This window comes from Juglans regia, chromosome 3 (assembly GCF_001411555.2).
Source record: "Juglans regia cultivar Chandler chromosome 3, Walnut 2.0, whole genome shotgun sequence".
NCBI classification, from domain to species: Eukaryota; Viridiplantae; Streptophyta; class Magnoliopsida; order Fagales; family Juglandaceae; genus Juglans; species Juglans regia.
The window spans coordinates 28,912,319-28,925,619 of record NC_049903.1 but is presented as its reverse complement, the minus strand read 5'-3'; the positions used below and the strand labels follow the sequence as shown (position 1 = coordinate 28,925,619).

The 13,301-nt window shown below is 41.9% G+C and overlaps 1 protein-coding gene across 3 annotated transcripts; it reads left to right on the top strand.

Annotated features, from left to right (window-relative positions):
* Positions 1 to 934: 934 nt before the first annotated feature.
* On the top strand, positions 935 to 2,898 carry LOC108982128. 3 transcript variants are annotated; one of them, XM_018953420.2, is made up of 5 exons: positions 935 to 1,216; positions 1,294 to 1,414; positions 1,546 to 2,009; positions 2,085 to 2,330; positions 2,874 to 2,898. In XM_018953420.2, the coding sequence occupies exons 1-4, from the start codon at positions 1,197 to 1,199 to the stop codon at positions 2,311 to 2,313; spliced, it is 834 nt and encodes a 277-aa protein (XP_018808965.2). In that variant the 5' UTR covers positions 935 to 1,196; the 3' UTR covers positions 2,314 to 2,330; positions 2,874 to 2,898. The 3 variants fall into 3 exon arrangements, with proteins under 3 accessions (XP_018808965.2, XP_018808963.2, XP_018808964.2); XM_018953419.2 differs by having other exon boundaries at positions 1,072 to 1,216; positions 1,540 to 2,009; positions 2,874 to 2,891; XM_018953418.2 differs by having other exon boundaries at positions 1,540 to 2,009; positions 2,085 to 2,898.
* The last annotated feature ends 10,403 nt before the right edge of the window (positions 2,899 to 13,301 follow it).

Here is a 13,301-nt window from a genome sequence, read left to right as displayed (position 1 = left end):
TTATGCATATATGCCATAAATACTACTGATTCTGTACCTGTATTTCTACACTGAAGTGGTCCACCTATCTCCAGATAAAACAGAATTAAAATTAAAATTTAAAAAAAAAAAAAGATAGAAGAAGAAGAAGAAGAAGAAGAAGTAAAAAAAAGAGAGAGAGAAAGAGGCTTATCTGTAGTTGTTCAAAAGTTGAATTTTTCTTGGCGAGTTTTACTATAAATCAACAATTGTTATTTTATATCTATAATTTTTTTTATAAATTGTGTGAATATTTTTTATAAAATATGAGATATAAGATGATAAATGAAAAAATATTTTTGGCACAATATGGGGGGAAGTGGCCTTTGGATCGATCAAGTAATGGTAAACTGTCTGCTTTTACAAGGTTTCATTGAGACAAGAAAAAAACCCAAGAAAAATTAAGTTGATACGTGCAAAGCAAGCATTTATTTTGCCGTCCAAGAATGACTTGGTTCAGACTTTACAGTGTACTTGGGAAAGGTGCGTCTACATTGCCCAACATGGACTGTACCTACATCATCCGACTGAAGATGAAGTCAGAGAAAAATAGGTGATCAATTATACATATGAATGCATGCGAGTGGCCATTTTTCATCAGTGATCATGTGCTACATCTACATATATATATATATATATATGGAACAGATAGTTTATGGCCGGCAAAACATCTTACCGGGTGGCTGAATGGAAAGTTAAATTTTGAGAAGAGATAAACGCCCGCATGAATATCTAATATTGAAATTACCTTTGATTGTTTGATAATGTTGAGATTATCAAGAGCCATAACGTATAATAAATGTACAGTTCAACTACAGTAGTACGAAAATAACTTTGGCAGTTACCAGTACACTAATGATGAATAGTGAGTGCCTTAAGCCATGGATACAACCCACCTGATATGCAGAAAGAGTCCAAGCTCTGACCTTTGGCTTCTGACATAGATAGCAGCATTTTTGGTTTTGCACATTCTCTATCTACACAAGTCAGAAAAAGGGGAAGAAAAATCAGATTTCTTAGCATCTTATCTTTCTTTCTTTCTTATTTACATTGTATAAATTCTGATCTGAAATAGTGCTAGCCGGAGGAGAGGCGGGCGGCTAGTGATAGTTTTTTACTGGATAATAAAATCGAGGAGGAGGATAGGCCAGAATAGAAAAGAAATAGCATCTGCTAGCATGGAAGATAGAAAATGGAGGTGGGGTTTTCTTCCTCTCTCTCTCTCTCTCTCTCGCACACCATTTTCTAACTTTGTGAAAATGGATTTTTTCTCAGTGACCGAAGATGGGAAGGGGATGATGGTTCGAGAACTGTGGAGTGCCTAAGAGGGAGATTGCTTGCAGAGAGACAGGCGTCAAGAGTTGCTAAAGAAAATGCAGACCTCCTGGGCAACAAGGTATGCATGCCCCCTTCTATGACTCTTTGACTTCCCTTTAATTACAGTTTGTAATTGCATTATAGAACATGTTTGTTTGGCATGCATGCTGTCTTTCTCTAATTTACTCTCAAATGTGGTTGGAGGTAAAGTTGATAGAGCTAGAGAACCATCTTAAAGAAGAGACCAAATTGAGGAACAAAGCAGAAAAAAAGCTTGAAGTGTTGATGAAGAAGCTTAATTCCTTGAACATTTCTGCCATATCGGTGGAACCAGAGCTGTCTAGTTCGTCTGAGAAGTTTGAAATGTCTTGTACATCATCCACAAGTACGTCAGATTCCAAAGATCCAAAACTAGATGAATCCAAGTCCCAATTCACAACCCCGGAAATCTCACAAAACCTGGAGCACAATGTGTCAGAAACCACAAAAAAAGATTCTTGTCCTCGAGGTACTGCTAGTTCCAACTCCAATTCCAACCTCAATGATCCTATCCAACAAAGATTCAGCGATGAATTGAGTTCCAACTCCAATTCCAACCTCAATGATCCTATCCAACAAAGATTCAGCGATGAATTGAGTTCCAGCTCTGAAGATCCAAAGACTGATAATCACAGGTACTCAATTCAAATCTGCAAAGTTCTTGCAAATTCATTTCAGCTAATCACATTTAATTTGGTAATTTGTTTCAGTTGTCTAAACTTAAAATCTTCGGTGGAAGATAATGAGAGTGTTCATGGGGATAACGTTGACAACTCGTTGGCATTAGTTCTGGTGAGTTTTCCGGCGAGATCACAGAGTGGTGAAGGGAAGCCACTGCATGAAAGAGTTAGCGAAGCTCTTGGTGCTCTAAGGCATGCCAGAGAAACACTTCAGAAATCAATGCAGAGAAGACATATGATTCAAGTTGGCCCAACTTGAGCTCAGTTATTCAAGAAGTACATATCAATTATCTTTCATACATAGCACAAACTGCAGAAAGAGAGATTGCATTAATCTGAGTGTTAGATGCTAATAAAGTTATTTTGGTAGTGCGCTTCACAGTAAGCATGTCATGAGGTGGGGATTCTTTGGCCCTGGGTCCCAACTCTTGGTCATTTTCCTTTTTCGTTTTTGGATTCTCTACTCAGTTGGACATGATCATTTTGATACGTGTCACTTGCATCTACAGGATTAATTTGATTGTTTGGCTGAGGCTAAGGCTAAGGCTGATCATAAGTTGTATGGTTTGTAGGCTTAGGTTCAGCTCAGAAGAGTTACAAAACCATGTAGATCAGAGCATTTCTCAGATAGAAGTAGGCTAGGCTGAACCGATGTATCCTTAATTCAAGGTCTGCAACTAGGCTGAAACAAAACATTAATTACCTCATCATCGCCTTAGGGAGGTAATTAATATATATGTGAGTTGAAACTTGATTTCTACTTAGGGAGGTTGGTACATGAGAACGAAACTCATTTGAAAAAATCATTCTTTTTTTAAGGAATTGCACGAATCTGGCACGCCATAAACTTCTAGCGTTACTCTCGTCTAGCAACAAAAAAACATTCCTAAGCCATTTTTCTTGGGTTGAGCATTCAGGACAGCAAATTAGCTCAATGTTGCTTTTGCCTATTAGTTGGGTCTGAATTCCCCCTAGCGTCCTGCCAAATTGTGGACCTCAAGTCAATCTCATTCAGAGAGATTCTAGCAGGAAGCAATCAAGCTTGCATTGATTCTCCATGGCAGGTAAGCTTGCATTGAGAATTCATGGTTAAGGTGCACTAAAGTCATATTTTTGCATGGAAATTTGAGCATTTCAAACAGAAACGAACGCCATGCCCAAGACATATTCCCTTGGCCTGGTATGCTGTTTTGTCGGCGCTTGGATTTACAAGCAACGCTTCTTGCGAGAGAATATTCTCTCAAATAGTCTGCATTTTGGTTGTTGTTCTAAGAAATTCGTTGTGGCCTTTCAGCACCCAATTTTGCTTTGTCTGCTTTAATTGCTAGTGAGAATTCCACATTGCCCCAAGAAAGATCGGATGGTCATTCTCTTGTAGCAATGCTATGCTTTAAATGTTTCATATGTTTACCATTTGAATAAACAATCACTTAAAATGAGGCATGCACATTAGTAATTGTAACTAGAGATAACCAAATCAAAGATAAATAAACAACATTTGTTGTAGTTTCAAGTAGTACATGTTCCATTTGCTAGGGGTTAAACAAAACCTATTGTAGTTGATCCGATTTAGTTTACGGGTTGTTGACCAATTCACTTAAGCAAATAATTTGACCTATCATCATATTCGACCCATTTAGGTATGACCACCCGACCTGTTTGGTAGGACTTGCGGGTTGATCAACCCAAACTGAATACTATTTATAGCATTTCACAAACTAACGTGACTTCATATGATAGGTTAAGCTATGTTTGGCAAGTAGTACTCTCACTACTATTATTTACTTTATTATTACTTTTTACCTACTTTTCTACTATTCATTACTTTTCACCTACTTTTTACTACTATTCAATATTTTATTATTACTTTTTCATTACTTTTTCACTACTATTCACAAACATTCTCAACACTTCTCAACACTTCTTATTACCCAAACGTACTAAATCTATTTTACAATAAAAATAATTTTATAATATAACATATCACGTTAAGGCACATCAGTTTAAATAATTACGAAGGGGAGCAAACGTCAAAAGAGATTATTTTCTTTAAGAGGATCGCTACGTTGGTTAACATCTGGCTTGCACTTATTGTAATGACTTGGCATTGTTCACTACTAATATTGTTCACTGGCATGGCGATTTGCTTGCAAGAAGGGCGTTGGAGGTGGAGCAGTGCAGGAGGTGGTGGATATATAATTTGTTATGTGGCATTAATATATATTAACCCTTCCATCAATCTTATTTTTTACCGGCATTATATATTAGCCTTTGGATCAATCTTATTTTTAGAAATAAAATAATATTGATGAAGGGTTTTGAACAATGCCACGTCATTACAATGAATTAGAAATATAGTGGAATTATAGTGTTAATGTCGTGTTTCGTACGCCTTTGAGTTAAGTTCCGGTAACTCAGGTTTTCGAAAACGAAAACTGCACAAGGTAGAAAGTACTACGGCTTTAAGAGGACGGCCTTGGGGCCGGGGAACTTTTGATGCCAAAGTTAGTAAATATTCTTGGAGTGTAGTAAATAAATAAGAGAGTCTAGAGATCAGAGACAGTGTTTTGGTACCTGAAGTTTGTTATTCATATTGTACCTGGGGAGGATACAGATAGTCTTTTTTCCACAAAGTCCATGCTTCTCTTTTTGTGTTTGCTATCAAACTGTCTTTAATGTGGCGTAGCTCTATGTCGGCTTCATAATTGTGGCGTGTGACTTAATTAGCAGCGCCATTAATATGGAGTGGTTCCTTGACCCCTAGTCCGATTTATGTGAACCATAGATGACCTGATGTCGATGAATCGAGAGTCCTCCTTGTTTCCCTTGTGCTATGTCTACATTCAATTCCCGAGGGCGGCCACAGTGTGTCAGGTCAATCTTTCTTGTCGATTAGACGACACCCTTCCCTGGTTGACATTCTGTTCCTTGCTTGGATAAGAAACCCCACTGGGATGGGTTCTTGGGCCGAGGCCTCGTGAGCCTTTCCTAGGAGAAAATTCCCCTTACTATTACCTCGTCAATTCTTCCCGAACAGGTCCAACTTCCAAGTCACGTCTCCATGCTTCGTAGTCATTAATTCGCTCATCATTCCAGTGGATATGCTTTGCAGTAGTTGCGTTAATCGAGGGATCTTAGTACTTGAGTGGGACACGTGTGAGATATGCGGAGTTATGACACCTCTATAAGGTGATTGCCACCCCCGTCTATATAAGGATTTCCCCTCTTGTTAAGTAGCCAATCGTATTCTCTACTTTTGTCCTATCATTCTACAATTTCATTTTCTTACCTTTTTTCCGAAGTTTTTTCATCAATCTCTTATGCACCTCATGCCCTGAAGAAATCTTCTCATTCTGGGATTCGGTTGACGCCCTTCGGCGTGTTCAAGTCGCTACCCCTATGGAAATTCCTTTTCAAACAATTTTTCAAAATTTTCATAGCGGTCGATGGTCACTCCCAATGAATTGGAGGAATTGAAAGCGACCTATGGGATTCCTTCAAAGTTGGAGCTTATAGGGCCTTCTCCTACTGGTGGAGCGGTGGATGAGGAAGGCTACGGTACTAAAGTTGCGGCATATCCTGCCATGTTCTCCTATGGCCTAAGGTTACCCATTTGCCGATCGGTGCGTGAAGTATTGAATTTCTTCGAATTGGCGCCCGCTCAGCTCCTTCCTATTGCATGGAGGACCTTGATCTCGTGTTGTGTTATCTGTAGGGGTGTAACCGGTCCGGTCCGGTCCGATCTGGTTTTAGACAAAATTTAAGACCGAACCGGTATGTATCGATTTTGTATTTTCCAAAATCGATTACGCACCGGTTACCCTCCTAAACCGATATCTCTAGTTTTATCGATTTTCGGTCCGGTCCGGTCCGATTTTTCGGTTTTTTAAAATATAAGTTTGTCATTAAAAAAATAAAAATATGTTAATAAAAAACAAATTGCTTCAAAAAAACTCTTCTAAAATCTGTTCCTATTACAAAATCTGCACTATTAAAATCTGCAATACAAAATCTGCACTACTACTAAAATCTGTAATATAAAATCTGCACTACTAAAATTTGTATTAAAATCTATAATACTACTAAAATCTGTAATACAAAATCTGCACTACTAAAATTTGTATTAAAATCTGTAATGCAAAATCTTACTACTAAAATCTGTAATACATTTAATAGACTATAGTAATTTAGTTATAGTGATTAGTATTAGTTATATATTAGTATAAGTATAACTATAGTATATATTAGTCTATTAGTATTAGTTATAAACTTATATATTAGTATAGCTATATAATATATTAAACTATACATAATATAATTTAATATATATATATATATATTATCTTTAATTCATGTTTAAGATTAAACTTTTATTTTATAAATTATAATATGAAGTTATTTCATATATGATATATAATTATATATATTATATATAAAAATTTCACATATAATTATATATTATATATAAACTTATATATATATAATATTTTGTATAATATTAATTTTGTATAAAACTTATATATCAAATATTAATTTTTATATTTTTTTTCTCCAACCAGTCTAGTCCGGTCTCGGAAATCGTAGAACCGGAACCAGACCGATTTTGGCTGGTTTGCATAATTCAAGAACCGGTCTCGGACCGGTTCAAAACAGTTCTAACCGGAACCGGACCGGTTTTGGCTGGTTTACACCCCTAGTTATCTGGCATCGTGCCTTGGAGGAGGCTAGATAAGATTATGCCGACCTAATGGCTCGAGTTCTTTATTACTTATAATCTAGTGCGGAAGGGTCGGTGTATTTACAATTTTCAGCATGTTCAGGAATTGGCACGGATAGATGGGAGGCATAAGGTGGTGAAGGGATATACCCACAAGTTCTTCTTCTTACCGGACGAAGGGTGGGAGTATCCGACCAGGTAGATCGTTAAGTGGTTGTTTTATGTTTGTGCCAACTGGGGCACTGTATCTAACGCCTCGATCTGCCGCCCTGAACCGAATTCCTGTGAGAAGGCGAGGCTTGGGATCATTTGGTCCTGGGTGGCAGCGCATCCAAGTGATGTGTATTCGGAGGCTTTGTTGTAGGAGGATCATTTGGTTCGCCCTGCTACTCAGCACTCTGATGCGGGGATTCCCATGAAACTGACTGCTGCTCCAGTTCCCAGTCGTTCTTCGAGCCTGCCAGTTGTGGGGAAGGGGAAGAGGCCTCGTAGTATCTCCCTCACTCCTACCGACTCTGATAATGCTCCCATTCCTTTTGGGGGGATGTCCGTGTTGGTGCTTCGTCTTCCGACATGCCCAAGAGTATCAGAAGAGATGGTGCCGCCAGTCGTTCCACATTGCGCTAGGTCACCGGCCTAGAGAGTTTCAGTTGATGCAACTTCTGCGGCTGAAGCGGCCTTCCACAGTGGCGCTGAGGGGAAGGCTGACAATGTCCCCAGTGAGGGAGTCACAGATCCCAGTGTTTCTGATGATGGCGAGGAAGTCGTCGTAGGAGTTCCCGCAGACCTTCAAATGACTGCATCACACGGCCGTGCTATCATCTTCACAGGGCGAAGGGGAAGGTTAGGAGGCTACTTACCTGGGTAAACTTTACTCGCCAGCTCCTCCGCTCTCCTTTTTTTTTTTAACTCGCCTTTTGTTGTAGGGGTTGGAGCGTCTGGCCACCTTCCTTGTGGACAGCCTAGCGGAGCTAGGGAGAGAGAATTGAAACCTTCACTCTTTGGTCCAAGGGACCATGGATGGTGTGGCCTCCGAGTGGGAGCAAAAAGAGGCGGCTAAAGGAGCCCTACTTGATCAGGTCCCAAGGGGAGGTCGGCCAGCTCCGCATTGAGGCCTCTCTTGCTTGCTTGCGAGGGACACGCTGTAGCGATCTCTAGACCAGTCGGAACTAGAATGATTGTAGGCCGACGTCCTAGAGCTTCATCGACAAAGGGATACAGATGGTCAGACGATCAAATGGCTCGGTTCTAATGTCCAAGAGTTTACCAAGTCGTTGGCGACAAAAAGGAAGACCCTAGAGGAGGAAAGGCAGCGAAGAAAAGATACGGTGGCTACTTTGGTAATGAATCAACTAGTGTTGGAGGGCTGGGATGCAATCGTTCACAGTTTGCACAATGATTTATCTCATGTCCGGGGGGGTTCACAATGATGCATGGAAGGTTAGTTACGATGAAGGCCTGGAGCGAATGAAAACCTTCATTCTTCAGAACCCCCAGTGTGACCTTCGGGCTATGAGCATGGGTGACTTTCCTCTGCATGAAGCGTCCTTGCAGCGACACGACATTCTCGGGGAGGGTCTAATTCCGAGCAGCCTTGGTGGCAATTCTGCTGGGAATGAACCCGCTTTATGAGGGCAAACTTTTCGGGTGGGTCTCCTCGCCGATCCTCTACTATCAGGGTCCCAGACCTCCTGTTTTCATTCTCGCCCTTTTGCTTATTATGTTTTGACTCTGTTGCCATCTTCCATCGTCGACAGGTTATCTCGAGGGCTTGGTGGTGGTTCTGCGGGGATCAAGCTTAATTTATGAGGGAGGAATTTCTGTGCAGATTTCCTTGCCAATCCTCGTCCATTGGGGTTTTGAACGGTGCGTTCACCATACAACTCAATTAATTGCCTCATTACATCCCTGTTGATATTTCAAGGGAATCTATGGCGTTATCAACACATTGTAATGGTGGAAATCTTTGCCACTCGCTGTGCATGGAAGATTGATTTGATCGGGCATGTTGCCGTGGTACGATTCTATGGTTATGTGGTCATTGTTCGTGCCCGATGAGTCGGACTCAGTGGGTTTTACGGTCTAGGACTAGGGCTTGATACTGAAACTTGTTTTGCTGAATATATGTGCTTCACGGTGTAACTTGCTCTTTGTAATTTATTCCTTGTAATCCTACATAATTAATAAAATAATTTGTGTACCCGATTGTACTATTTCTTCATTTTTCTAGCCGTATTGTTTATTATTATTATTATTATTAGGGCTTGCTTGGGTAGGGCTTCATTGTGAGGATTCACCTTCTGCCATCCCTCACAATCTACCCCGCCAGCCCTTTATATTGCATTTCTCTGTCGGCCCCAATTACAGCATTATAATTTTGCACTTTCCGATTTTGTCTTTTATGTCATTGTCGAGAAACTGCGAGCTTTATGCTTGACTTCTCATTCCGAGAATCAATATCACAACCCTGAGTTCCTGGCTTGTGCCGAAGGGTAATTTGTTTATGATGTCCGTGTTGCCTGCTTTTATTATTCGTGATGTCCATGACTTCTCCCCGATCTTCGTCGAGGAGGAAGTAGGATGCCACTTTTCCTTTCACTTTTATTTCCCTTAGCTACTTTTTCCTTCTACTCCTATTTTCATAGCTATTTTTTCCTTTAGCTCCTATTGCTTTACCCCCATCGACCCTCCCTTTTTTTCTTTCATTTTGTCCCAATGCTTTTCCTTAGCTTTTCTTTTCATTTTCTCCTTCCCTTTCTTTTCTTTTGCTTTGTCCCGCCATTTTTCCTTAACTTTTATTTCTGTTTGCTCCTATTTCCTTAGTTGCCTTTTCCTTTCGCTTTGTCCCGCCGCTTTTCCTGCATAGTCAGAGTGTTAGTTTCTATTGGTGGAGATTCTTTCGATGGAGATTTTGTTGATGAAGATTTTACTGATGAAAATTATGTTGATGGAGATTCCGCTGATGAATATTTTGTTGATGGAGATTTTATCTCCGGGTGGCCAATGGCCAACCCGTACTCCTCCGTGAGAGGGATAAGGCAACCTTTTAGGCCTACATTTCCCTTTTGCCTCATGGGGAGGTAAGTTGTTGATGGTGATCCCGTTGATATAGATTTTTTTGGTGTAGATTTTGTCTTCAGGTGGCCAAAAACCCACACTCCTCCGCGAGAGGGATAAGGCAACCTTTTAGCCCTATCTTTCCATTTTACCTCGCGGGGAGGTAAGTTATTGATGAGGATTTTGCTAAACTAGATTCTGTTGGTGGTGATTTCATTGATGATATATGTGTCTTTCTCTTCATTGTTCAGGCAGTCCAAAAACTCAGCCCGCTTTTCATCAGGGAAAGGTCGGAATGTCTCATGCCATCTCACCTCTTTGACCCACGGGAAGGTAATTTGGATAGCGATATGACTGGTCCGCTCCTTCGCTGCGATGAGGGCTGGGGTGAGTATTCGAGCAGTCATGGGGCCGGTCCCGCTCTTCGCTGCGGGAGGGATAAGGTAACCATTAGGCCTACCTTTCCCTTTGGTATCCCGCATAGAGGTAAGTCGTTTGGGCAATCTGTTACTAGACCTACTCCCACTCGTTGACATCGAAGGAAAAATATAAGTTTGGGTCAGGCTGGCGCTAATCCCACACTTTATTGTAGCGGGGGCCGGGGTAAGTTATTTGGAGAGCCGTGAGGTTGATCCCGCTCTCCACTATGGGAGGGATAAGGTAATCTCAAGGCCTAACTTTTCCAATGGTATCCCACAAGGAGGTAAGTCGTTCGGGCAGTTTGCTACTAAACTCGCTCTAGGTCGTTGTCGTTGACGCTGACGAGGAAGGTAAACGTTTTTCTTCGGATAGCTGAGGACTAACCTGTACTCTGTTGCGAGAAAGATAAGGCAACCCTTAAGGCCTACATTTCCCTCTGTTGCCCCGCGATGAGGTAATTTGGACAGCGATGTGGCTAATAAGCTCCTTCACCATGATGGGGGTCAGGATAAGTTATTTGGGCAATCTCGAGGCTGATCCCACTCTCTCGGACGAGGAGGCTGAGCCGCCTGCTCACTTATCATCCTGCGTGGGAAGGTAAGTTGTTCGGACAGTTTGTTCTGTACCCGCTCCCGCCCGTTGACATCATAGGAAAATGTACATTTGAGTCAGGTTGAAGCTGAACCCACACTTCCTTGCAGTGAAGGTCAGGGTAAGTTATTCGGTTGGCCGCAAAGCAGATCCCGCTCTCCACTGGGGGAGGGATAAAGCAACCCTTTAGGCCTACCTTTCAATATGGTATCCTACAAGGAGGTAAGTTATTCGAGCAGTCTGCTACTGGATCCGCTCCCGCATGTTGACACATATGAAAGAGGTAAACTTTATTTTTAAGTGGTCAAGGGTCAACCTGCACTCCTCTGCGAGAGGGATTAGGCAACCTTTTAAGCCTACATTTTCCTTTTTGTCTCGTAGGGAGGTAAGTTGTTGAAGTTTTTATTTAGCAAAGTTGACTTTGCTGACGTGTAAACCGATTTCCTTGTTATACTATGCTCCTGAAATCAATCATTGACATAAGATAAAATATATATTTTGATAATGGCCGATGACTTTCACATGAAAATATAAAAATTATGACGAGTGAGTCAGCTTAGCTGTAATATTTCCGAAGGTACTCAGTGTTCCTTGGGTGTGTGGTAGCTCGTTTCCTTGGGAATTTTTGAGGCAATAAGAGCCTGGTCGATTTGTGGCAATGACCACGTAGGGACCCTCCCAACGGGGGCCCATTTTTCCTTCGTATCACATTGTTGTTCCTTTTTCTTTGAGTACCAGTTCCCCTACTTTGAATGTCCTTAGCCGCACACGCTTGTTGAAACACCTCTCGGCCCTTCTCTTGTCGAATGCAGCCTTTATCTTTGCTTCTAGCTAGACTTCTTCCAGTAGGTCCAGTTGTTCCTCGAATCGTCTACTATTGGACTCTTGTTCGAAGTGCTAAACTCTATATGTGGGAAGTCCAATTTCTACCGGCGACATTGCCTCGTGTCCATAGGTGAGGGTGAATGGAGGTTCCTCAGTCGACATCTTCATCGTGACCCAATAGGCCCAGAGCACGACGGGGAGTTCCTAAGCCCATGCACATTTTCTGTCGTCAAGTCATTTTTTGAGTATTCCCATCAGCGTCTTGTTAATTGCCTTGACTTGTCTGTTGGACTGAGGGTGCCCCAGGGACAAGTATCAGAACTCGATCCCCAATTCTCGGCACCAATTCGGTAATGGTCAAAGTCGAACTGCCTTCTGTTATTCGAGATGATAATATGCGGGACGCCGAACCTACAAACTACCAATCTCCACAAGAATCGCGTGATATAGCTTGCAGTGATGGTGGCTAAGGCTTCAATCTCGACCCACTTGGTGAAGTAGCTGACAACGACCACTACGAACTTGACTCCTCCTTTGCCCAGGGGAAGTGGGCCGACCAAATCAACCTCCCACTAGGCGAATGGCCATGGTGACGTGATCAACATCAATTTCTCTGGCGGGCAATGGGGAATTATGGCGTGTTCTTCTCATTTTCGACACTTCCATGCATAGCCTTTGGCATCTCAAAAGGCTTGAGGCCAATAGTAACCCACCCTCATCACCTTTCTGGCCATTGCCCGTCCTCCTGAATGGTTCCCGCAAATTCTCTCTTGTATTTTTACTAACACGTACTGCGCCTCCTCCAAGGAGATACACGTTAAGAAAGGAGCCAAGTGACCTCGCCGATACAAGACTCCCTCGATCATAGTGCCGCTTTATTCCTAACTTTTATTGCCTCCTGTCTATCCCCAGGTACTTCGCCAGTTTCCAGATATTTATTACCTTGATTCCGACAACAGGTACTTCCACCATCCTAACCACCGTGTTTTTTGGCAAGGTAGAATCTTCTTGCCCGGAAGCCGCCCACGCGAGTTTGTCTGCCTTTCGATTTTTCATCCTCAGTATTTGTTGAATTTGGAAATATTTGAAGTGAGGGCGCTCAGCCTCTACCAATCCGAGGTATCTCCTTAATTTTCCACCCTTAATAGCAAACTCTCCCTGTACTTGGTTTACTGCCACTTGAGAATCGGCCCATACTTTGATCTCAGTGGCTCCTAAGGCTCTGGCCACTTGCAATCCTGAGAGTAACGCTTTATACTCTGCTTCATTATTTATTGTTTTAAATTCCAATTTAACAGCATAATTGTGCTGTTCTCCTTCGGTCGTCACGATGTGCATCCACACTCCCCCTCCAGCTCAGCAAGACGAGCCATCAACGAATACTTTCCAGGGATTTATAAGGCGTGTACTGTCATCCATTGTCGGGAACCCGGTGAGCTCAACGAAGAAATCCGCTAACATTTGTCCCTTTATGGCGTTTCGAGGTGCGTACTCAATATCGAACTCGCTCAACTCCACCACCCAATTCATGAGACGTCCTGAAGCATCTGGCCGTTGCAATACCCTTTTTAGCTGAGTCTCTATTAGGACTCGTACTGGGTGAGCCTAAAAATACGGTCGTAGCTTTCGCGTGGTCA